The sequence below is a fragment of the Mustelus asterias genome, chromosome 11 (genome assembly GCF_964213995.1).
Source record: "Mustelus asterias chromosome 11, sMusAst1.hap1.1, whole genome shotgun sequence".
Classification (NCBI taxonomy): Eukaryota; Metazoa; Chordata; class Chondrichthyes; order Carcharhiniformes; family Triakidae; genus Mustelus; species Mustelus asterias.
Window position 1 is genome coordinate 95,138,624 of NC_135811.1, and position 26,174 is coordinate 95,164,797.

General features: G+C 45.4%; 1 protein-coding gene and 1 pseudogene across 1 annotated transcript in view; both read right to left on the minus strand.

Moving 5' to 3' along the window:
* Positions 1-25,039, minus strand: part of LOC144500685 (amine oxidase [copper-containing] 3-like) — a 39,455-nt gene extending 14,416 nt beyond the window's left edge. The window contains exon 1 of the mRNA XM_078223998.1: positions 23,428-25,039. Coding sequence (XP_078080124.1) covers positions 23,428-24,988 — 1,561 coding nt within the window. The 5' untranslated portion in view covers positions 24,989-25,039. The remainder of the gene's footprint in view (positions 1-23,427) is intronic.
* On the minus strand, positions 7,370-8,774 carry LOC144500686 (amine oxidase [copper-containing] 2 pseudogene; annotated as a pseudogene).
* Positions 25,040-26,174: the final 1,135 nt, after the last annotated feature.

Here is a 26,174-nt window from a genome sequence, read left to right on the forward strand (position 1 = left end):
CTCATCCCCATTCTCTTGCCTTTTCCCCATAACCCTTGATCCCCTTATTAATCAAGAACCTATCCATCTGTTTTAAAGACACTCATTGACCCGGCCTCCACAGCCTTCTGCGGCAAAGAGTTCCACAGATTCACCACTCTCTGGCTGAAGAAATTCCTCCTCATCTCTGTTTAAAAGGATCGTCCCTTTAGCCTGAGATTGTGCCCTCTGATTCTACTTTTTCCTACTAGTGAAAACATCCTCTCCATGTCCACTCTATCCAGGCCTTGCAGTATCCTGTAAGTTTCAATAAGATCCCCCCTCATCCTTCTAAACTTCAACGAGTACAGACCCAGAGTCCTCAACCGTTCCTCATAAGACAAGCTCTTCATTCCAGGAAGAGTTGTCCTTGCTTGAGTTTCTTTCAGTCTGCTGCTGGATGTTCAATCGGATGATGTGCATGTCCAATTGGCAGCAGTCCATGAATGGCCACCTCATCAAATGCTTGCGTCTAATGTTGTGTCTCCTTTCAGTCTTCCTGAAACCACATATTGGTGATATGACTTTCAGAGCAGACACACCAGAACCTTGCCGCTAACTGGTGGATTATTTATTACAGCTATTGGCAAGCAGTTGCCTGAAGCTTTAACCAGTTCTTGTTACATACTCAGGTTGTCAACTTGTCATCTCTACCTGCAATAAAGCACTTTGGACGCACAAGTATGATTTTGTTCTTGGTAATGAATAGCCGGCTATCATATTTCTCAATTCCAAGCCTCTATTTTGTAGATTTTAACTCGAGATTGCAATTCTCATAATGAGCAAGAGGTACAAGCTCCTTTGTGTGTGTCAACCATGGCTCAGTTAGTCACACCTGTGCCTCTAACTCAGAGAATTGTGGGTTCAAGCCCCACTCCAGGACTGGAGCACAAGAATCAAAGCTGATACTCCAGTGCAGTACTGAGAGAGTGCTGCAATTTTGGAGGTGCTGTCTTTCAGACGAGAGTCAGAATTCTCCAGCCGATAACGCGGGCGGGATTCTCCGGCCCCACTGGCAGCGCACCCCTGCTTGTGGGTTTCCCACATGGAGTAAAGTCAATGGGAATTCCCACCTCCCACCTGCGGGAAACACGCGGCTGGGAGGTGGGAGTATCTAGCCCCAAATGTTATACTGAGACCAAATTACCCTTTCTTAAGGATAGATCCCTGGTGTTCTGGCCAATATCTATCCCTCAACCAACACCACAAAAACGGAATATCTGGTCTTTATTATGCAGCTGTTGCTGGGAGCTTGTTGTGTGTAAATTGGCTGCTGCATTTCCCATAACAGTGACTACAATTCAAAAGGACTTTGCAAAAGTCTTTTGTCCGCTTTTTGAGATGGCTGTTATTTTTTAACATAATTAAGATGACTCCTTTGAAACTGACATCAACTTTAGGAATCTGCACATGTGCACTTAAATTAAGGATGGCACTGTGGCACAGTGGTTAACACTGCTGCCTCACAGCGCCAGGGACCCAGGTTCGATTCCAGTCTCGGGTCACTGTCTGTGTGGGGTTTGCATGTTCTCTCCATGTCTGCGTGGGTTTCCTCCGGGTGCTCCAGTTTCCTCCCACAGTGCAGGCTAGGTGGATTGGCCATGCTAAATTGCCCCTTAATGTCAGGGGAACTAGCTGGGGTAAATACATGGGGCTATGGGGATAGGACCTGGGTGGGATTGTTGTCAGTGCAGGCTCGATGGGCAGAATGGCCTCCTTCTGCACTGTAGGGATTCTATGATTCTAAACATGGAAAACGAGAGGTTACTGTATCTGATTCGACACTTCCCTATACGACGTGCTGTTTAAGTTTCCTCAGACCACAATAAGTAAAACTTATTGTAGTGACAAAATTACCCTACTGTAAAAACCCTTAAAAACTTTACAAATTGAATGAGGTCTAATAGGGTTTCGATGCTGGCTACGTTCATAATGATTGCTGAACAGCCTCCCTGTCTCTGAAAATGTAATTTCATATTTGTGAAATTTGTTAAATTTCTCCATTATAATAAAACAATCAAAGTTTTTGAAAGGTTGATATTTTTTAAAGCTGGATTATGACATTTCAGCATCTACCTTCATCCCATCTGTATGTCCCAATCATTTATATCAATCTCTGTTAAATCTAAGCTCAAAGTGAAAAATTCAGTGTATGTTATTTCCTGGTCTGCTGTAGAATCATAGAATCATAGAATCCCTACAGTGCAGAAGGAAGCCATTCAGCCCATTGAGTCTGCACTGGCCACAATCCCACCCAGGCCCTACTCCCACAACCCCACATATTTACTCTGCTAATCCCCATGACACTCGGGTCAATTTAGCGTGGCCAATCGACCTAACCCCCACATCTTTGGACTGCGGGAGGAAACCGGAGCACCCAGAGGAAACCCACGCAGACACGGGGAGAATGTGCAAACTTCACACAGACAGTGACCCGAGGCTGGAATTAAACCCAGGTTCCTGTCGCTGTGAGGCAGCAGTGCTAACTACTGTGCCACCATGCCGCCCATGCTGTCTATGAGGATACTTCAATTTCCTGTTTCCCCTGCTTGCAGATGTCATTATCGCTCCATGTTTGGAGATTCCCTTCACTTAGCAGCAGATTCAAACTGATGTTGGGAAAGGAAAATCTCACACTGGAGATGGCTAGGTGTGATCAGCTTTCTTTGAGGTCAGTGATTTGTGCCTTTGCTTCAGCACTAATCATAGGATCCCTTCAGTGCAGAAGGAGGCCAGTCAGTTCAGCGAGTCTGCACTGACTCTTCAAAAAAGCATCGCACCCAGGCCCTATCCTTATAACCCCATGTATTTATCCTGCTAATTCCCCCAACCTATACATCCTGGAACACTAAGGAGCAATTTAGTATGGTCAGTCCACCTAACCTACACATCTTTGAACCGTGGAAAGAAACCTACGCAGACACAGGGAGAACGTGCAAACTCCACACAGTCACCTAAGGCCGGAATTGAACCCCGGTCCCTGGCGCTGTTAGGCAGTACTGCTAATCACTGTGCCACCTTGCCATCATTTGTTCAGTATCACATTGCTCTTTGTGGGAGCTTGGCTATGTAAAAATTGGCTGCTGTACTTCCTATATTACAATAGTGACTACACACCAAAATGTATCAATAGGTTCGAAAGTGTATTGGGATGCTTTGAGGATGTGAAAGGTGCTGCATAAATGCAAATCCATTTTGTATGCATCTTGAAGATCTGGGTGCTGCGGAAAGTTTTGTCAAATATTACCTTCACTGAACAGGTATTTTTTGAGGACTATGCCCTGCTACTCCCCCCGCCCCCTTCCTCCACCCCTGTGGTGATTGTCCCTTTATGGGCAACACACCCCTTTACCCACATTTCTTGTAAGAGTTTTGAAATGGCAAATGGTCCAAATTCTCAATTGAAACTCCTGCCCTGTTTCCCCCCCAAAAAATGCAGTAATTTAAATAATTGCTGTCGTCATTTAAACATGGGCCAACACACATTAGCTTAAGTTCCATGGAGCCACAAACTCACATGAACAGCATATAAAAAGAACAAATATAGAACTTTATGGGACTTCAGGATATCTTAAAGTGCTTTATAATCAACTGCAGTGTAATCTTTGTTGTAATGTAGGATACAATTTGCACAGCTTCGTACCTAGGTATATTGGGAGTTAATAGCTAAGAAGGTCTACTCTCAAAATCATCTGAAACATGCCACTAACTTGTTAAAAAATGTATTCTTTCACAGGGTGTGGGTTTTGCTGACTAGACCAGCATTTATTCCCCATTCTTAATTGTCCTTGAGAAGGTGGTTGTGAGCCGCCTTTTTTAGCTGCTGCAGTCCATGTGGTGTAGATACACCCACAGTGCTGTTAGGAAGGATTTTCCAGGAATTTGGTCCAGTGACATTGAAGGAATGGTGATGTATTTCCAGGTCAGGATGGTTTGTGGGTTACAGGGATACTAGCAGGTGGTGGTGTTCCCAATTATCTGCTATCCTTGTCCTTCTAGTTGGTATAGGTTGTGGATTTGGGAGGTGTTATCGAAGGAGCTTTGGTGAGTTGCTGCAACACATCGTGTAGAATGTAGACAGTACATACTGCTGCCACTGTGCATCAATTAAGTGGGCTGTTTTGTCTTGAATAGTGTTGATCTTCTTGAGTGGTTTTTCATTATTATTGCCAGAATATTGTCAGGACCCATGGCCTTTGCAGTATCCAGTGCCTTTAGCTGTCTTTTGATATCACGTGGAGTGAATCGAATTGGCTGAATACTGGCATCTGTGATGCTGGGGACATCAGGAAGAAGCCAAGATATGTCAACCACTTGGCAATTCTGGCTGAAAACTGGGCAAGTACTTCAGTTGTATCTTTTGGGCTGATGTGCCAGGCTCCCCCAGTATTGAGGGTGAGGATGTTTATTAGCTGTATAATTGTCCATGGCCATTCATGGCACAATGTGGTAGGACTGCAGAGCTGATCTGTTGGCCATGGGACCGAATTAGCTCTCTCTATCATTTTGATATGCAAATAGTCCTGTATTGTAGCTTCACTGGGGTGACATATTTAGGTATGCCTAGTGCTGTTCCTGGCATGCTCTCCTGCACTCTTCATTGAACCAGAATTGATCCCCGGCTTGTTGGTAATGGTGGAGTGGGGGATATGTTGAGGTTACTGACTGTGGTTGAGTATAATTCCACTGCTGCTGATGGCCCATAGAACCTCATGGAACCTCAATTTTGAATTGTTGAATTTGTTTGAAAGCTGTCCCATTTAACATGGTGGTAGTCCCACACAACATGATGGAGGGTACCTTTAATGTGATGAGGGGACTTCACCTCATCAAGGACTGTGCACTGGTCACTTCGACCAATATTGTCATGGACTGATGCATCTCTGACAGGTAGACGTGTGAGGATGAGGATCGGTAGGCTTTTCCCCCTTGATTATTCCCTCACCACCTGCCATTGCCCCAAGTCTAGCAGCTATGTCCTTTAAGACTCAGTCAACTCAGTTAGTAGTGGCACTACCGAGCCACTCTTGGGGATGGACATTGAAATCCCCCACCCAGAGTATATTCATACATCAGCGGCTCTTCCAAGTGGTGTTCAACATGGAGGAGTACTGATTTATCAGCTGAGGGGGCTGAGGGTAGTAGGAATTGAGAATATTGTGCCCTACGTGGGAAGAACTGCAAAACATCCAACCCACTACAATCTCTCGGTTTGCTTCCGATCAGTGTGTGCCATCTGGTTTTGCTGTATGAAGTCCAAGTCCAGATTAATGTTGGCCAAGGTTCTAGTTTCAGTGTTGCCACTTTCACACAGGACCTGACTCCAAACCAAAATCCAATGTGGTAGGATTGGAAATTGAGCCTCTTAAAAGTGACTGGGGAGGAGTTGCACCTTGCACTGTACTTGCAGTAGCTGGAGGAAGAATGTATGTGAGTTATAAAATTGCAGCAAGGATGTTGCCGTTATTATTACTAGTTACATAAAGACCATCAGTGAGTTATTGTACTATTGTTGGGTATGAAGGGTGTCTGACGGCTATCAGTATGACTATTGTTCCATTCCAGCAACAAAAAATATATTTAAAAAATCAGGTAAGAATCAAATCATAGAATCCCTACAGTGCAGAAGGAGGCCATTCAGCCCATCAAGCCTGCACTGACAACAATCCCACTCAGCCCTATCTCCATAACCCCACATATTTATCCTGCTAATCCCCTTGACACTAAGGGACAATTTGGCATGGCCAATCAACCTAACCTGCACATCTATGAACTGTGGGAGGAAACCGGTGCACCCGAAGGAAACCCACACAGACACGGGGAGAATGTGCAAACTCCACACAGACAGTCACTCAAGGTGGGAATTGAACCCGAGTCCCTGGCGCTGTGAGGCAGCAGTGCTAACCACTCTGCCACCATGCCACCCAAAATATGGATAGAATTTGACACCTAGGTTATTTCAACCCAATTCCACTTTTATTTGCTTGAACTGGGCACTTATTTCCCAAGCATTGGCTGCAACTGAGATTGTAAGGATGGAGAATGAGATGTCTGGTAGTCCAATATATTCTTACTGCCTCATTTGAATGTACCTGTCTAAGCAGTTAGAAATGATCCAGGAATAGGAGGTGCTAAAGAGTGTGGGGATCAGGTGCTTTCTACTCTCTGCCCATCCGAATACCAAGCAGTCACTTCTGGGTGTTCAGTCATCAACAGATTGACAGTAGAATATTATTAAAAGCCATGAGCCTGTCAGTGGTCAGCTGCCAATTCATCAAAACGTTCATAGAGTCATAGAGATATACATCACAGAAACAGGCCCTCCGGCCCAACTCGTCCGTGCCAACTGGGTTTCCTAAACTGAACTAGTCCCAATTGCTGCATTTGGCCCATATCCCTCTATACCTTTCCTATCCATGTACCTGTCCAAATGCCTTTTAAATGTTATAATTGTACCCACCTCTACCATCTCCTCTGGCAGCTCATTCCATATACGCAACACCCTCTGTGTGAAAAAGTTGCCCCACAGGTCTCTTTTATATCTTTCCCCTCTCACCTTAAACCTATGCCCTCCAGTTGTGGACTCCCCTATCCTGGGGAAAAGACCTTGGCCGTTCACCTTATCTATGCCCTTCATGATTTTATAAACCTCTATAAGGTCACCCCTCATCCTCCTACGCTCCAGGGAAAAAAAGTCCCAGCCTATCCAGTCTCTCCTTTAATTCAAACCTTCCAGTCCCGGTAACATCCTTGTAAATCTTTTTTGCCCCCTTTCCAGTTCAATAACATCCTTCCTATAGCAGGGCGACCAGAATTGGACGCAGTACTCCAAATGTGGCCTTACCAATGTCTTGTACAGTTGTAACATAATGTCCAAACTCCTGTACTCAATGCTCTGACCGATAAAGGCAAATATGTCAAATGCCTTCTTCACCACTCTGTCTCCCTGTGACGCCACTTTCAGGGAACTGTGTATCTGCACCCTTAGGTCTCTCTGTTCAACAACACTCCCCAAGGCCCTACCATTAACTGTGTAAGTCCTGCCCTGGTTTGCCTTACTGAAATGCAACACCTCGCATCTTTATCTGAATTAAACTCCATCCTCCATTCCTTAGCCGATTGGCTCAGTTGATCAAGACCAAGTTGTAGTCTTAGATAACCTTCTTTAAAAAATGGTCATAAACATCTGGCCTACCTGCTACATCGAGGTCAACCTTGAAATGCAAGAAATGAGTGTGAATGTTTCCAATAATATGTTCCTCAAGCTTGGTTCCATATTTCAGTGCCGCCTCTGAATAGAGCGAGGTTTGCGCATACCCTGTCGGATGGACCTTGGTCTCAATCACCCCGTTGTTGTGGAAGATGTAATCAAAGATATAATCAGAGTTGCCCATGGTGGATACTGATCTGATGATCAGCACATTGTCAGACAGTCCTCCATAAGAAGGAGCTGTGTACCAACTGGAATAGTGACGCCTGAGGGGCAGCTCTCGGTTCTGTTCAAATATACAGATGGAATTTGGGATCTTCTGGGGTTCCTCGCTCTCTATTAAGTGAAAGGTGTCCAAGTATGTTGCGGCCTAGGGACAGTCCACACCTCTCACCAGCTCGTTGGAGGATCTTCCAATCCCATAATGACCATCTAAGAATTTGGTCCTCATTAAGGATGGGGTATCGCCTCCATAAACTGAGTTTAACTCCTCGATACTTAATTCATAGACGACCCTTTGCCCCTGGAATCTGATGTCAAACAACTGCAGACCATTCACAGTGCTGTGTCGAAATGCAAAACCCCACCCATGGTAGCTGACATGGTTGTTTACAACATGATACCGTTGACCTTGTGGCTCATATTGCAAAGGGGGGGCTGTGTGAGATTCAGTGTGGGGTTCCAGTGATGCGTAGTTGGGATCAGAGTCCTCCCGATGTAGTTTGATCTTCTGCAAGGTCCCCTGATCATAGCGATCCACCAATTCTTCAACACTCTCAAAGTACTGGTTATTGTAAAAGACTTTCTTCACACTCCACTCAGAGACATTGCTGCTGCTGTGGTCCAGCAGCACCTCAAACCCCAGAGGGTGCATGAACGTACCGCTTATCTTCCTCAGAAAGGGAAACCAGGTCTCCCTGTCCCCTGGCTTGAACCCCCGGGGGGCAGAGTCCAGGTGAGTCAGATGTTCCCTATCCAATCCAAAACATTCCCGAAGGAGTCGAGAAAGTTTCTCCAGCCCCATTCTGGAAACGGCATTTGTGTATTCAGAGGAGGTGAGTGGTCTGGAATTAAAGCTGAGCTTCTGGTATTGCTGGGAGGTGATGTCCTTGTGGTAACTGGGAGCCGGGAGGGCTCCCACGATGTATTCCGTGATGTTGGGATCAGCCTGAGCCCCAAATATCACCACAGCTCTGGCTTCCCTCTTTGGCTGACTTCCAAGTCCTTCCAGGAACTTCAAGGCTTCCCCTTTCGGGGGGATTTGTAACTCGATGGTGTAAATGAAGTTCTCAGACGGGAGAGCCTCGCTGCAATTCACCAGCTTCACCCCCAGTTGCTGCTTGAGGTATTTCACAATGCTGCCCAGCTCCTCCTGCCTCAGATCTTCAAACACCTCGGCCTCCTGCGCCACTTCCAGCTCAGTACTGTAGTCACAGAGCTGGACACAGTGTGGGGACTTATATAAGCCTGCCAGCAAGATCCAATTCAGGGCAATGATCGCGACTAGAGCCACCGCCAGCACAGCGAACAAAACCTTCAAATTCATGATGTCGGGAGCAGCCTTCTTTCCAGCAATTCCCAGTGACTGACAAGAGCTGGCTCCTCTATCCTCGGTCTAAACATAGCCCTGTCTTGGCTTCAGGGTCTTGTATGTGCATCCCAGAATTCTCCACAATCCAAGTGGTTTAACTGTTTGTAACCAGAGTGAATATCAATCTTCCCGTTCCAGCCTGGAGTGAGAGTTTCCAAGGATTAACTTCACCCAGCAGCCACTGATCCGCACAAGAGAGTTGTTCAGGGGTGAGAAGGGCAAAGAATTTAACGTTTGAGGTTTCAAAATCACTTAGGGGTTGTTCGGGGTATCCAGACAGGGAGAAACTGCCCCCTGCTAGTAAGACGGATTGAGAGCTATGACTGTAACATTCTGCACTCTCTCCTTTATGAACGTATAGACGCTTTGTCTCTATAGAAACAATACTTTTCACTGTATACTCATACATGTGACAATAATAAATCAAATCAGAGAAAAAAGACACAGATTCAAAGTGACTTGCAAAAGAGGCAAGATGTGATGTGGGGGTGGCTGGAGGGTAAAAAAAAAATACTTTTGCTCACATGGGGAGTGGTTGGAGTCTGCAATTCAGTGCCTGGAAGGGTGGTGGAGACAGATTGAGTCCAGGCATTCAAGGTGAGAACAATGTATGGGGAGGATGGCACCAAGTCAAAGTGCTGACGTGGAGAGCTGGGGCATAGCAGATGGGCCGAACAGCCTCTTTCTGCGGCTTTAACCGTTTTGTGATTCTGAAAATAGATACAGGGGGTCAAGCTCTGTTTCTGCCCTCTCTGGGCTCATCCCTGCCTCTGGGGGCAATTCTCTCGCCCGACAGCATGGTGGGAGAATCTCACGTCCAGGCATTCACGGGATTCGCGCATGTGTTCCCGCTGCGTGCATATCTCCCATCACCGGATATCCGGCCCCATCTGATTCGCGCTGGAAACCGGCGGGAACACCAGGTAAGTACTTTGCATCTGATTTTAATGTTATTTTAATGTGATTAGCGGGCCCGGGACTGAATTCTCCGGGACCGCTAGCATCTCTCACCCCGCCAGTAGTATTTCACACCAGCCGGGTTCAGACTAGCTCCCCATCTTCGGGGAACTAGTGGGGCGACCCCGCTGGCGTGAAGGTGGGACAATTGGGGCCCCCCGGGGGTTCAGCGGTGAGGGGGCACCCTGACAGTGCCAGCCTTTGCCCCCAGTACTGCCAAGGGGCAAAGTGCCCAGGCCAAGGGGGCACTTTGGCACTGCCCATCAGGCATGGGGCAGTGCCAAAGGAGCGGGACCTATTGGGGCAGGGCCTAGGGGGGCAATCGGTGGATGTGGGGTCCCGCTGCCTCTCTGCCATTGCAATCAATGGGGGCTGGAGGGAGACCCGCGAACAGGGCAGGCTGGGGGGGGGGGGTGGAATGGTCAGCCGGGGGTCTGCCATGGGGAGGATCTGCTGTGGGGGGTCTGCCTCCCAGGGGGGTCTGCTGAGGGGCAGGGGGGGTTTGGGATGGCCCACAAATGGGCAGGAGTGGGGCCATGAGGGAGTTGGGAGTAGGGAGTCGGGGAGAGCAGCACTGCAGGGGTCCCGGGCTGGCCCAGCGATCAGGAGGATGTCAGTTCGGGACCACTGCACCTGTGCAGATGCCCTGAACTGTCAGCCTCCTGGTCGGGAATAGGCCCCGCCGCCTGAAATGTAATGATATTCACACTGGTGGCCTCTGCATTGCACTGTGTGGGAGATTCCAGTGTGAACTCCCACTGAAAAAAACAGCGTGATTTACTCGTTTTCCCATGAATTCGACACTTAGAACTTTTTTGGGAGAATCCAGGCCTCTATTTCCATCCCAGTTGTCCAGTGTAGGAGAAAATAGAGATCTCAAGAGAAGGGGAAAGCTCAAAAGATACAAACAGTTTTGAAGCTGGACAGGGAACAAATATTCCAAATTCTTCCACTCCCCCCAATTCATAGAATCATACAGTGCAGAAGAGGCCCTTCAGCCCATCAAGTCTGTACCGACTTGCGACAAGCTTTTGGGACGGGATTACACGGCCTCGCTTGTCCTGAATCTGTAAACTCCCACCCAGGGGCATCAGACCTTCCCATTGTTCACCCCTTGCCTGCTCCAATTCCTGTGGCGGGCTGGAATTCCAGCCTTGAAATCCCACCTAATCCCATCTACCAGCACTTGGCCCATAGCCTTGAATGTTATGATGTGCCAAGTGTTCATCCAGGTACTTTTTAAAGGATGTGGGGCAACCCGCCTCGAACATCCTCCCAGGCAGCACATTCCAGACCGTCATCACCCTCTGGGTAAAAAAGATTTTCTCCACATCCCCTCCATTTACAATAACAAAACTCCTCCCCATATCTCAATAATTTCAGCAAAAGTATTGACTCTGGTGACTAACATGATGGAATTCCCAGACAGAAAAAAAGAATTGAAAAGAAATGAAACCCTAGGGGTAGATGGTATTGACCCTAAAGTTCTAGGATAAAGCGATTGTTGATTCATTGACAATCATCGAATCTACAGTGCAGAAGGGGGCCATTGGGGGAGGTTTAACACAGATATCAGAAGGACATATTTTACACAGAGGGTGGTGGGGGCCCGGAATGCGCTGCCAGGCAAGGTGGTGGAGGCGGACACACTGGGAACGTTTAAGACTTATCTAGACAGCCACATGAACGGAGTGGGAATGGAGGGATACAAAAGAATGGTCTAGTTTGGACCAGGGAGCGGCGCGGGCTTGGAGGGCCGAAGGGCCTGTTCCTGTGCTGTATTGTTCTTTGTTGTTCTTTGAGTCTACACCGACAACAATCCCACCCAGGCCCAATCCCCATAACCCCACATATTTACCCTCCTAGTCCCCTGACACTAAGGGGCAATTTATCATGGCCAATTAACCTAACCTGCACATTTTTGGAGTGTGGGAGGAAACCGGAACACCCGGAGGAAACGCACACAGACATGGGAGAGCATGCAAACTCCACACAGACAGTGACCCGAGGCCGGAATCGAACCTGGGTCCCTGGCGTTGTGAGGCAGCAGTGCTAACCGCTGTGCCACCGTGCCGCCCATGCCACCCGACAATCATAAGGAAGTTCATGAAAACAGAAAAGATTATTTAAATAGGCGAATGTGATGCCAATATTCAGAAAGGATGTTGGTCATCAGTCTTACTCCAATTCTACGTAAAATAAATAAATGGATAAAAGGTTGAGGGTGACCTGTACAATACAATCTACTTGATGGCATCGAGAAAGCTGCAACCTAGTTGACAGTAGACAGTTGAATGATACAAAGCTGAATGACCACAAAGGGTTGTGAATGTAGCCCTGTCCACCATGCAAACCGGCCTCCCACTCACTGACTCTATCTACACTTCCTTCTGCCTTGGAAAAGCAGCCAACATAATCAAGGACCTCAGAAATATTCTCTTCCATCTTCTTCCATCGGGAAAAAGATACAAAAGTCCGAGGTCATGTACCATCCGACTCAAGAACAGCTTCTTCCCTCTTGCCATCAGACTTTTGAATGGACCTACCATATATGGAGCTAATCTTTCTCTTCACCCTGTTGGTAACTGTAACATTATATTCTGCATCCTTTCCTTCTCCCTTATGTTCTCTATGAACAAGACTTTTTGTCTGTAAGGCACGTAAGAAACAATACTTTTCACAGTCTCCCAATACATGTGACAATAATAAATAAAATCAAAAGATAGGCTGTAGCTAAGCTTTCATAAGACATTTGGCATTTTTTTCAGTTACACTTAAAGTTTTGGGGATTCTGTGTAAATCTGAGGAATGGATAAAAATGATAAAAAGCAGCTTTAAAAAATTGTTTTTGGGACAAAGCATTTGTTACTCATCCTTAGTTGCCTTGAGGTGAGGAAGAGTCAGCCACTTCATGTGGGACATTGGCTCCATGGGACCATGTGAATACCACACAGTTGCACAATAGAGACACACAGGTTTAATTAAGTTACTGGGTTCCCCAAAGTGTAGAGCTCAATCGATGACACCCACATAGCAGTGTGAAGACTTGCAGTCAATTCCCTAAAATGTCTGAACCAAAAGGCGGATTTCACTCAATGAATATGCATATTAAATGCAGATAGATGCAAATAATGAATGCTAGATTTGTTGAAAGTTGCCACAACACTTCTGCAATCATGCATCCTAGCCAACTTGACTCTTTCAAGGATAAATCTACAATGGCTCGTGAATGATATGGTGTTTCCCATTTGGTATCATTGAGAACGGGCCCTCTACAAGTTGCAAATAATGGTACATTGAGGCATATGCATTTATAAGAATTATAACTGATAGAGCTATGGAAGTTTTAAGTGAACTTTCATTGCTTTCATAGATCTGGAGGAGTTCCAAAATATAATTGTAAGCATGTGTCCTGCACAGTCGTAACTTGACGCACGTTGCATGTGTTTACAGTTTGAAAATATTTACACAGAGACAGATGGGTTCAACTACTTACGAGGCACAAGATAATTGAGGGAATGTTATGATGTTATGAAGACTGAAAGACCATTTATTCAGTGATGGCTATAAGGAGCATCAGATTGCATCTTATCATTGAAGCATTCTCATCAGTTTAGCAGTCTCCATTTACTCCATTTTCTGTGCCTTCACAAAAATTCCATTTCCTTAAATGCAGTGTCCACCCCAGAATCTTACACCACATCAAACCTCTTTGGAACAGGTTGTAGAAGGGCAGCTTGCATTTGTTCGGCATTTCTACTTACTTTCAACTTGCTTCTCATTTGCTGAGCCAAGAATATCGGCAGTGTTAACCAAAAGCTTGGGCAAAGAGCTGTGCTTAATGGAAGACATTAAAGGAGGAGAGAGAGGTGGAGAAGCAGATTGCTTAATAAAGAAATTCCATAACATTGGGTCTAGGTTTCTGAAGAAATAGCTGCAAAAAGAACATCAGAAGAAGTGATGGTGTACAAAATGTCAGAGAGATGGAGAGTTGGATAGTTGAGGGTAGGGGGATCCAGCAATGGAGCAGATTACAGGGTTAGGACAGTGTAAAGTGTGGGGTGGCACGGTGCCACAGTGGTTAGCACTGCTGCCTCACAGCGCCAGGGACCCGGGTTCAATTCCAGCCTCGGGTCACTGTCTGTGTGGAGTTTGCGCTTTCTCCCCGTGTCTGCGTGGGTTTCCTCCGTGTGCTCTGGTTTCCTCCCACAGTCCAAAGATGTGTGGGTTAGGTTGATTGGCCATGCTAAATTGACTCTAGTGTCAGGGGCAGGGTAAATAGGGGTTATGGAATAGAGCCGACTGGGATTATGGTCGGTACAGACTCGATGGGCCAAATGGCCTCTTTCTGTACTGTAGGGATGCTATAGAGTCTTGGCATGATTTAAATGCAAGCATAAGAACTATGAATTTGAGTTAAAGAAGGGACATCACTGAGTCAAAGAGTGATGAGTAAGCAAGATACGGTGTGGGACAGGAACATAGACAATGAGTTTTGGTTGAGCTGAAATTTAATGACGTTTCATGGGAAACCAGCCAAAAGAATGAGAATAGTTGAGTCCAAAGACAAGAAATGCAGAGATGAGGATCTCAGTTCGCCAATTCACAGAGTCAAGACAGAGACAGGAAATGTTAGAACAAAGAACAGTACAGCACAGGAAACAGGCCCTTCGGCCCTCCAAGCCTGTGGCGCTCCTTGGTCCAACTAGACCAATCGTTTGTATCCCTCCATTCTCAGGCTGCTCATGTGACTATCTAGGTAAGTCTTAAACGATGTCAGCGTGTCTGCCTCCACCACCCTACTTGGCAGCGCATTCCAAGCCCCCACCACCCTCTGTGTAAATAACATCCCTCTAATATCTGAGTTATACTTCGACCCTCTCACCTTGAGCCCGTGACCACTCCTGATCGTCACTTCTGATCTGGGAAAAAGCTTCCCACCGTTCACCCTATCTATCCCCTTCATAATCTTGTACACCTCTATTAGATCTCCCCTCATTCTCCGTCTTTCCAGGGAGAACAACCCCAGTTTACCCAATCTCTCCTCATAGCTAAGACCCTCCATACCAGGCAACATCCTGGTAAACCTTCTCTGCACTCTCTCTAACGCCTCCACGTCCTTCTGGTAGTGCGGTGACCAGAACTGGATGCAGTACTCCAAATGTGGCCTAACCAGCGTACTATACAGCTGCATCATCAGACTCCAGCTTTTATACTCTATACCCCGTCCTATAAAGGCAAGCATACCATATGCCTTCTTCACCACCTTCTCCACCTGTGTTGCCACCTTCAAGCATTTGTGGACTTGCACACCTAGGTCCCTCTGTGTTTCTATACTCTTGATGGTTCTGCCATTTATTGTATAACTCCTCCCTACATTATTTCTTCCAAAATGCATCACTTCGCATTTATCTGGATTAAATTCCATCTGCCAGCTCTCCGCCCAATTTTCCAGCCTATCTATATCTTGCTGTATTGCCCGACAATGCTCATCGCTATCCACAAGTCCAGCCATCTTCGTGTCATCCGCAAACTTGCTGATAACACCAGTTACACCTTCTTCCAAATCATTTATATATATCACAAATAGCAGAGGTCCCAATACAGAGCCCTGCGGAACACCACTGGTCACAGACCTCCAGCCGGAAAAAGACCCTTCGACCGCTACCCTCTGTCTCCTATGGCCAAGATGTGGAGATGCCGGCATTGGACTGGGGTGAACACAGTAAGAAGTCTCACAACACCAGGTTAAAGTCCAATAGGTTTATTTGGTAGCAAATACCATAAGCTTTCGGAGCGCTGCTCCTTCGTCAGATGGAGTGGAAAGCCAGTTCTCCATCCATCTAGCCACTTCTCCTTGTATCCCATGAGCCTTAACCTTCTGAACCAACCTGCCATGTGGGACTTTGTCAAATGCCTTACTGAAATCCATATAGACGACATCCACGGCCCTTCCGTCGTCAACTGTTTTTGTCACTTCCTCAAAAAACTCCACCAAATTTGTAAGGCACGACCTCCCTCTTACAAAACCATGCTGTCTGTCACTAATGAGATTGTTCCGTTCTAAATGCACATACATCCTGTCTCTAAGAATCCTCTCCAACAACTTCCCTACCACGGACGTCAAGCTCACCGGCCTATAATTTCCCGGGTTATCCCTGCTACCCTTCTTAAACAACGGGACCACATTCGCTATCCTCCAATCCTCAGGGACCTCACCTGTGTCCAAAGAAGTGACAAAGATTTCCGTCAGAGGCCCAGGTTAGGAACCTGAAAAGAGGCAGTCTTTGTGATGAAGAGGATGAGGTCAAAAGCTAAACTTTGGATTGAAAGTACATCAAGATAGGAGTGCATGGTTGGGAAGGGGAGAGAGAAAATGGCAATGATACAGATTTGTGCTGGCGGCTGAAGATGATGGTTTTGGTCCTCTCGGTGTTTGATGGAAGGAATTTGTGGTTCATTCGAGGCTGGATGTTGCACAAACAGCAGATGAGTTAGAAGACAAGGTGGAGATAAAGTAGAAAGTCATCAAAGTACATGTGTCCCCACATCAGTGACCCCACATCTGCAGGTGATGTAGATTAGGGAGAAAAGAAAATCAATGTCACTGGTAACTTCCTCTACACAGCACAGAAGGCACTTTTTGAAGTTTCCTGCCTTGGGTACAAAGGGGCCTTTCCCTCTTTTGTTGCATTCACTTAGGGGCCTCTGAAAGTCAGTTTCATTAATGTATTTCTCTGCCTTTCCAGTGTCTTGCCCCTTACATTGTGTGACACATGCCAGCTCCATGAATTCTCACAAATATGTCACCCATTCTCAAATTAGCCAAATATTGCAACTGAGAGTAAATTCAGTCTTGCATGAAGTGTATGACTCATCTGCTGTGTGAAAGAACATGGCCATAATGCAAGAATATTTGAAGTTAAAATAATTATTTTCCTCTAAACGCACAGAAAGTATTCTTCCTTTTTTTTGAAAGTCAGAAAACTCTCTCAAAGACAAGTTGAAGTTTAGCCTCCTTCACAGCAAGGTAAATTTCCTGATAATAGGATACACACCCAAAAAATATTGGTACAAATGCATCTATTTAAAACCAGCACATAAAGCATACAACACAAGCACTGATAACTAAAACCACAATGAGACAGAAAACCTTTAGGTTCAAAGTCATATTATCTCACATGGAACTATCCACTCGCTGATTAAGGGAAAAGTTTGGCCATAACCCGTTACCGAGGCCTCACCTTCCTGGGCCTAGTCAGGCCACAAATTCAATTATATTCTTCGAGGATGTAACTAATAGAGCTGATGAGGGAGAGCCAATGGATGTGGTTTATTTGGACTTTCACAAGGCTTTTGACAAAGTCCCACCTGAGAGAATAGCGTGTAAAATTAAAGCACATGGGATTGGGGGTAGTGTATTGAGATGGATAGAAAACAGGTTGACAGACAAGAAACAAAAAGTAGGAATAAATGGGTCTCTTTCCAAATGGCAGTCAGTGACTAGTGGGGTACCGAAGAAATCAGTGCTGAGACCCCAGCTATTCACTATATATATTAATAATTTTGATGAGGGAACTAAATTTAATTTCTCCAAATTTGCAGATAACACAAAGCTGGGTGGGAGGGCAAACTGTGAGGAGGATGCAGAGATCCTTCACTGTGATTTGGATAAGTTGAGTGAGTGAGCAAATGAATGGCAGATGCAGTATAATTTGTGAGGTTATTCACTTTGGTAGCAAAAACGGGAAGGCAGATTACTAACTGAATGGCCATCAATTAGGAGAGGGGAATGTGCAACGAGACTTGGGTTTACTCGTACACCAGTCACTGATGGTAAGCGTGCAGGTGCAGCAGGCAGTAATAAAGGCAAATGGTATGTTGGCCTTCATAGCGAGAGGCTTCGAGTACAGGAACTGGGGTATCTTGATGCAATTGTACAGAGCCTTGGTGAGGCCACACCTGGAATATTACCTGCAATTTTGATCTCCTTATCTGAGAAAGGATGTTCTTGCTCTGGAGGGAGTGAAGAGAAGATTTACCAGACTGATTCCTGAGATGGCAGGACTGACATATGAGGAGAGGTTAAGTCAATTAGAATTGTATTAGCTGGAGTTCAGAGAATGAGGGGGGAATCTCATAGAAACCTATAAAATTCTAACAAGACTAGACAGGGTAGATGCAAGAAGGCTGTTCCCAATGGTGGATGTGTCCAGAACCAGGGTTCACAGTCTGAGATACAGGGTAGAATTTTTAGGACAGAGATGAGGAGAAATTTCTTCACCCAGAGGGTGGTCGGCCTGTGGAATTCGCAACAACAGGAAGTAGTTCAGGCCAAGACATTGAATGTTTCAAGAAGCAGTTAGACATAGTACTTGAGGCGAAGGGAATCACAGGATATGGGGGGAAGGCGGGATCAAGCTATTGAGTTGGATGGTCAGCCATGATCATATTGCATGGCGGGGCAGGCTCAAAGGGCTGAATGGCTTCCTCCTGCTCCTTCTTTGTTTCTATAAGAAGTGGCCTTTTCACCAAATGTGGGACATTAATAGGGGTGATTTCATTAATACTAATGTAACATCACTGTATGTAAGAAATTAACTATACAGTCTTGAAATTTACTCTAAGTATCTAATGAGAAATCAGATAGATTAGACTAGTTTCACAAGCTGAGTGAATCTCACTCATTTAGTGGTAACCTTATTTCAATATTTGATGGGTATCATTTTTAGAAAATCATCTCTGCAACAATTAAAACTTAAACCTGGATTCTCTGTGAGAAATAAGACTTGGCTGTTTCCTCTTCCTAGATCTACCTAATATTACAATTTACATATTTCACCTAGAGATTGAATTGCATGTCGGTCCTTTCATAAATATTTGTATATTTAAAAATTCATATTGTCTCACATAGTTTTCTGGATCAATTACTCAAAAAACTTGGCACTGTACTTTCTTTCAATGGGGGAGTAAATAACGGAGATGTTTTCACTTGGTACCTTGCAAAACTTGAAAAAATTGGCACAGTGGTTAGCACTGCTGCCTCACAGCGCCAGGGACCCGGGTTCAATTCCCGGCTTAGGTCACTGTCTGTGCTGAGACTGCATGTTCTCCCCGTGTCTGCGTGGGTTTCCTCCGGGTGCTCCGGTTTCCTCCCAGAGTCCGAAAGATGTGCTGATTAGGTACATTGGCCATGCTAAATTCTCCCCCAGTGTACCCGGAGTGCGGCAACTAGGGAATTTTCACAGTAACTTCATTGCAGTGTTAATGCAAGCCTACTCGTGACTAATAAATAAAATTTACTTTAAAATTACAATCTACCTCTAACTTATTAAACAAGTTATTCAGAGGAAGCATGAATGGTTCTTCTACTTTGGGGAAAGACTGATCAATTATGCAGACCCATTTAAGTGTCTTTGGAATCTGCCTTTCTCTATCTGAGGTTGAAAGCAGTAAATGGGGGTACTCCACATCTGGAATAGCCTCAAAATGGGCTAGGATTGTAATACACCACAGCTGCAGCCAGCCTTCTGCAAGCTGCCATCATTATTTCTTATTTAAATGTGGCAGGAATACGTTCATCCCACTTCCCCCACTTACAATAAAGTATTTGTGTGTTCCAAGAATGTTGCACTGCAGAACTGCAAGAAGGTATTTAAATGAACAGAATCCCCATTCTAAAAAGAGAAAAGGCTGGAAACGTTCAACACACTTGGCAACACCCGCGGAGAGAAAAATTGAATTACTGTTTGAGGTCAATGACCTTTTTTCAGAAGTGGAAAAAACTAGAAATGTCAGAATGGAGCCAGGGAAATGGGGGAGGGGAAAAGGAAAAAACAAGGAGTTCTGTGAAAGGGTGAAAGGCAGGAAAGATGAAATAAGAAAAGGGATGATGGTGTAAGGCATAAGGAGATATGGCAATGGGTCAAGGAAACAATCAAAAGCTGAATCTGATAGAGGTGTAATTGTGAAAAACAGAATCCAGCTTTTATCCAAGAAAGACAACAAAAAAAAGAAAAATGGAGGCAGAGGTTGTAGTTATAAATTGTTGAATTCAGTGTTGAGTCCGGAAGGGTGTAAAATGATTGAAAGATGACGTGCTGCTCCTTTAGGCTTAAGTTGTTCTTCATTGGAACCATGTAGAAATGCAGAGGGCAGAGACATCAGGGTAATGGTGGGATGATAAATTAAAATGGCAGGTGACTGGAGGCAAGGGGTCATGTTTAAAATTTATTTATTAGTGTCACAATTAGGCTTACATTAACACTGCAATGAAGTTACTGTGAAAATCCCCTAGTCGCCACACTCCGGCGCCAGTTCGGGTACAGTGAGGGAGAATTTAGCATGGCCAATGCACCTAACCAGCACATCTTTTGGGTTGTGGGAGCAAACTGGAGCACCTGGAGGAAACCCATGCAGACATGGGGGGAACGTGCAAATTCCACACAGACAGTGACCCAAGCCAGGAATCGAACCCAGGTCCCTGTTGCGGTGAGGCAGCAGTGGTAACCATTGTGCCACCGTGCCGCCCATTGTGCCACCAGTTGGAAAAGAAGTTAATATCATCACAAGTGAATCTTAACTGGGAGTGGATGACTGTTGAATAATAATAAAATTAAAAAGAAAAGTTATGGAATGAATGAAGCACCCAAGTTGGTGTACATAGGCCAATGAAACCTAGCTCCACCTCAGAACCATTCTTGTCAGATGGCCTTTCCAGCATTCAGTTTTGGGAACATTGCCATTACATTAGATCCCCACCACAAACTCTGCATTTTTGCCATTGCTTTAATCTCTATGTCTCTATGACCCCTTTGTAACTAGTAGTTAACTGAGGAGAACCAGTAGATGTGGTTTATTTAGACTTTCAGAAGGCTTTTGACAAAGTCTCACATAACAAACTACTATGTAAGCTAAAAGACATGGGATTGCAGGTAATATCTTGAGATGGATAGAAAGCTGGTTAGCAGATAGGAAGCGAAGAGTTGGCATAAATGTCTTTTTCTGATTGGCAGTCAGTGATTAGTGGGGTTCCGCAGTGATCTATGCTAGGACCCCAACTGTTCACATTATATATTAATGATTAGGAACTGAATGTATCATCTCCAAATCTGCAAATGATACAAAGTTGGGTGGGAGGGTAAGCTAAGAGGAGGATGCAGAGATGCGTCAGTGTGATTTGGACAGGCTGAGTGTGTGGGCATCTGCATGTGGATAAATGTGAGGTTATCCACTTTGGTAGCAATAATAGGAAGACAGATTATTACTTGAATGGGTGTAAATTGAGAGAGGTGGATACTCAACGAGGCCTTGGAGTCCTCGTGCATCAGTTGCTGAAAGTAAGCACATAGATACAGCAGGCAGTAAAGAAGGCAAATGGTATGTTGGCCTTATAGTGAGAGGATTTGAATATGGGTAAAGGGATGTTTTGCTGCAGTTGTATAGTGTGTTGGTGAGGCCTCACTGGAGCATTGTGTGCAGTTTTGGTGTCCTTATCTGATGAAGGATGTCCTTGCTATAGAAGGAGTACAGCGAAGATTTACCAGGCTGATTCCTGGGATGGCAGGTCTGTCATATGAGGAGAAACTAAATCGGCTAGGATTATATTCACTGGAGTTTAGAAGAGCGAGAGGGGATCTCATAGAAACTTACAAAATTCTAACAGGGTTAGACAGAGTAGATTCAGAAAGAATGTTCCCAATGGTGGGGGAGTCCAGAACTAGGGGTCAAAGTTTGATAAGGGGTAAATCTTTTAGAACTGAGGTGAGGAGAAATTTCTTCACCCAGAGGGTGGTGGGTGGGTGGAATTCACGACCACAGAATGTAGTTGAGGCCAAAACATTGTCTGATTTCAAGAAGAAATTAAATATAGCTCTTGGGGCTAAAGGGATCAAGGGAAATAGGAGGAAGACGAGATCAGGATACTGAATTCGATGATTAGCCAGGATAAAAATGAATGGCGGAGCAGGCCCGAAGAGCTGAATCGCCAACTCCTGCTTCTAGTTTCTATGTTTCTCTCCCTTCGTCCCACGATTGCCAGCCACGGCTTCAGCTGTCTAGACCACCCAGCCTCTTTGAAATGCGATGGGGACACTGATGCAAGTTGTCCTGATGCAAAGTGCTGCTGTTGTTCTCTGTCCAAAACCACAGCCTTCTGCAGTGCGTCAGCTAAAGTACCCTGGACAAGATCCAGCACTCGCTGAAATTACCCATGAGCAGAGAAGTTGGAAGAAAGATAGAAATCAGGAACAGATTAATTACCAAAGTTCACAAACCCAAAACTCCTGGCAAAATGACAAGAGCTCACTTATGAAGATTATTGCAAGGTATTTCTCACAAGACGTTAATTATTTTACGCGATGTTTAGTGACCTTACCAGAGATTTTGTCACATTTGATATTGAGTTAAAGAAATGACTGTTGTCAGGGCGCAGACAGGATTTGGAACAGCTAACAAGCTGGACATTTGCAACAAGAGAAAAAATCAATGAATTCAGTAGCTATCGAATAATAATAAAATTAAAAAGAAAAGTTATGGAATGAAGTTGAATGAAGCTCCCAAGTTTGTACACATAGGCTAATGACACTTACCTCAGAACCACTCTTGTCAGATTGCAGCATACAATTGCAGCAAAGGCCAGATGGCCTTTCCAGCATTCAGTTTTGGGTACATTGCCATTACATTAGATCCCCATCACAAACACTGTACTTTTGCCATTGATTTTAATCTCTACGGCCCCTTTGTAACTAGTAGAGTTAACTGCGGAGAACCAGTGCATGTGGCTTATTTAGACTTTCAGAAGGCTTTCGACAAGGTCTCACATAACAAACTACTATGTAGAATTATAGAACCCCCACAGTATAGAAGGAGACCATTCAACCCATCGAGTCTGTACCGACCACAATCCCACCCAGGCCCTATCCCGTAACTCTGCTACTACTACTACTAACCCTGCCACCTAGTGGAATATTCTCTTAAACATATGTAATATGTATACCACAGTATGTAATATATAAATATGTAAACATATTTCTTCTCAAATATTACCCTGCTAATCCTCCTGACACACTAAGGGTCAATTTAGCCTGGCTAATCAACCGAACTCGCACATCTTTGGACCGTGGGAAGAAACCGGAGCATCCGGAGAAAACCCATGCAGACACGGGGAGAATGTGCAAACTCCACACAGTGACCGAGGCCGAGAATTGAACCTGGGTCCCTGGTGCTGTGAGGCAGTGCCTACTGTGCCACTGTGCCACCCCAATGTAAGTTAAAGCAGATGGGATTGAAGTGATGGTTGCCAGGTGACCAGGTAGTCGTTGACTGTTCTTTAATGAATGGGAAAGAGTGAGGTGAAATCTGGTGTTTCTTTTTCAGGGACGAAGACATTTCAGCCTTTGGCTATCAGAGAGATTCTTGAAATAATAGAATTCCTCGCCACGGACTTTACACAGTTTAGAAACCTATTTATGGCTCTTTTCCGGATACCATGTGTATTCACTAACAACGGTTCAAGTTGCACGGACTCTTAAACATTCACGAATGAAGAAAGTTCGAGACTCGCGGCTAAATCATCTCCATAGATAAAACTTCCCGATAGAGAAATTAAACGCGAACAGCCATGCACATTTGAAATTCACCTGGGACCTACCCACTATATCCAAGTCAGCCTTCAAGTGTAGGAAATGGGTGTGAATATTCCCCAAAACGTCCTTTTGAAGTTTTCCACCGTAGGTAAGTCCTTTGTCAAAAAGAAATGAAGTGAGCGCGTACCCTGTGGGATGGACCTTGGTCTCAATCACCCCGTTGTTGTGGAAGATGTAATCAAAGATATAATCATAGTTGCCCATGGTGGATACTGATCTGATGATCAGCACATTGTCAGACAGTCCTCCATAAGAAGGAGCTGTGTACCAACTGGAATAGTGACGCCTGAGGGGCAGCTCTCGGTTCTGTTCAAATATACAGATGGAATTTGGGATCTTCTGGGGTTCCTCGCTCTCTATTAAGTGAAAGGTGTCCAAGAATGTCGCGGCGTAGGGACAGTCCACACCTCTCACAAGCTCGTTGGAGGATCTTCCAATCCCATAATGACCATCTAAGAATTTGGTTCTCATTAAGGATGGGGTATCGCCTCCATAAACTGAGTTTAACTCCTCGATACTTAATTCATAGACGACCCTTTGTCCCTGGAATCTGATGTCAAACAACTGCAGACCATTCACAGTGCTGTGTCGAAACGCAAAACCCCACCCATGGTAGCTGACATGGTTGTTTACAACATGATACCGTTGACCTTGTGGCTCATATTGCAAAGGGGGGGCTGTTTGAGATTCAGTGTGGGGTTCCAGTGATGCGTAGTTGGGAGCAGAGTCCTCCCGATGTAGTTTGATCTTCTGCAAGGTCCCCTGATCATAGCGATCCACCAATTCTTCAACACTCTCAAAGTACTGGTTATTGTAAAAGACTTTCTTCACACTCCACTCAGAGACATTGCTGCTGCTGTGGTCTAGCAGCACCTCAAACCCCAGAGGGTGCATGAACGTACCGCTTATCTTCCTCAGAAAGGGAAACCAGGTCTCCCTGTCCCCTGGCTTGAACCCCCGGGGGGCAGAGTCCAGGTGAGTCAGATGTTCCCTATCCGATCCAAAACTTTCCCGAAGGAGTCGAGAAAGTTTCTCCAGCCCCATTCTGGAAACGGCATTTGTGTATTCAGAGGAGGTGAGTGGTCTGGAATTAAAGCTGAGCTTCTGGTATTGCTGGGAGGTGATGTCCTTGTGGTAACTGGGAGCCGGGAGGGCTCCCACGATGTATTCCGTGATGTTGGGATCAGCCTGAGCCCCAAATATCACCACAGCTCTGGCTTCCCTCTTTGGCTGACTTCCAAGTCCTTCCAGGAACTTCAAGACTTCCCCTTTCGGGGGGATTTGTAACTCGATGGTGTAAATGAAGTTCTCAGACGGGAGAGCCTCGCTGCAATTCACTAGCTTCACCCCCAGTTGCTGCTTGAGGTATTTCACAATGCTGCCCAGCTCCTCCTGCCTCAGATCTTCAAACACCTCGGCCTCCTGCGCCACTTCCAGCTCAGTACTGTAGTCATAGAGCTGGACACAGTGTGGGGACTTATATAAGCCCGCCAGCAAGATCCAATTCAGGGCAATGATCGCGACTAGAGCCACCGCCAGCACAGCGAACAAAACCTTCAAATTCATGATGTCGGGAGCACGCTGCGGGCTCTCTGTCTCTCTGCCTTCCCTCAACTTTGTATCAGGGCAAGTCGAAATGTTTTATTGTTGGAGGAAAGGATTGGCGCTGATTGGTTCGAAATACATTGACGCCGATGTTCCCAGTGCTGCAGTTATTCTGAGAACTCTCTGAGATTTTTAACTGTTAAGTGGTCTCCTCAGCATGGGTTTTCTAACCAGGGGGTAACCCTTTGCCACCCTTTCCTGCCTTGAGGATCAATCACGTTTTGCATCACTGTACAAGGGCTTTTTGGGGTGAAAGAGCAAATGCTGGATCAACATTTTTTGTCATCCATTCATGGGGCATGGGCGTCCCTTGCTAAGAAGTTTAACAACACCAGGTTAAAGTCCAACAGGTTTATTTGGTAGCAAAAGCCACACAAGCTTTCGAAGCTCTAAGCCCCTTCTTCAGGTGAGTGGGAATTCTGTTCACAAACAGAGTTTATAAAGACACAGACTCAATTTACATGAATAATGGTTGGAATGCGAATGCTTACAACTAATCAAGTCTTTAAGAAACAAAACAATGGGAGTGGAGAGAGCATCAAGACAGGCTAAAAAGATGTGTATTGTCTCCAGACAAGACAGCCAGTGAAACTCTGCAGGTCCACGCAACTGTGGGCGTTACAAATAGTGTGACATGAACCCAATATCCCGGTTGAGGCCGTCCGCGTGTGTGCGGAACTTGGCTATCAGTTTCTGCTCAGCGACTCTGCGCTGTCGTGTGTCGCGAAGGCCGCCTTGGAGAACGCTTACCCGAATATCAGAGGCCGAATGCCCGTGACCTTGCTGGTCAGCATTTATTGCCCATCCCTACTTGTCCTTGTTCAGAGGACAGTTGAGAGTCAACCACATTGCTGTGGACCTTGGTCTCAGTCATCCCATTGTTGTGGAACATGTAATCAAAGATGTAATCATAGTTGATTTGATTTATTATTGTCACATGTATTAGCATACAGTGATAAGTATTGTTTCTTGCGCACTATACAGAAAAAGCATACCGTTCATAGAGAAGGAAAGGAGAGAGTGCAGAATGTAGTGTTACAGTCATAGCTAGGGTGTAGAGAAAGATCAACTTAGTGCAAGGTAAGTCCATTCAAAAGTCTGATGGCAGCAGGGAAGAAGCTGTTGTTGAGTCAGTTGGTACCTATCC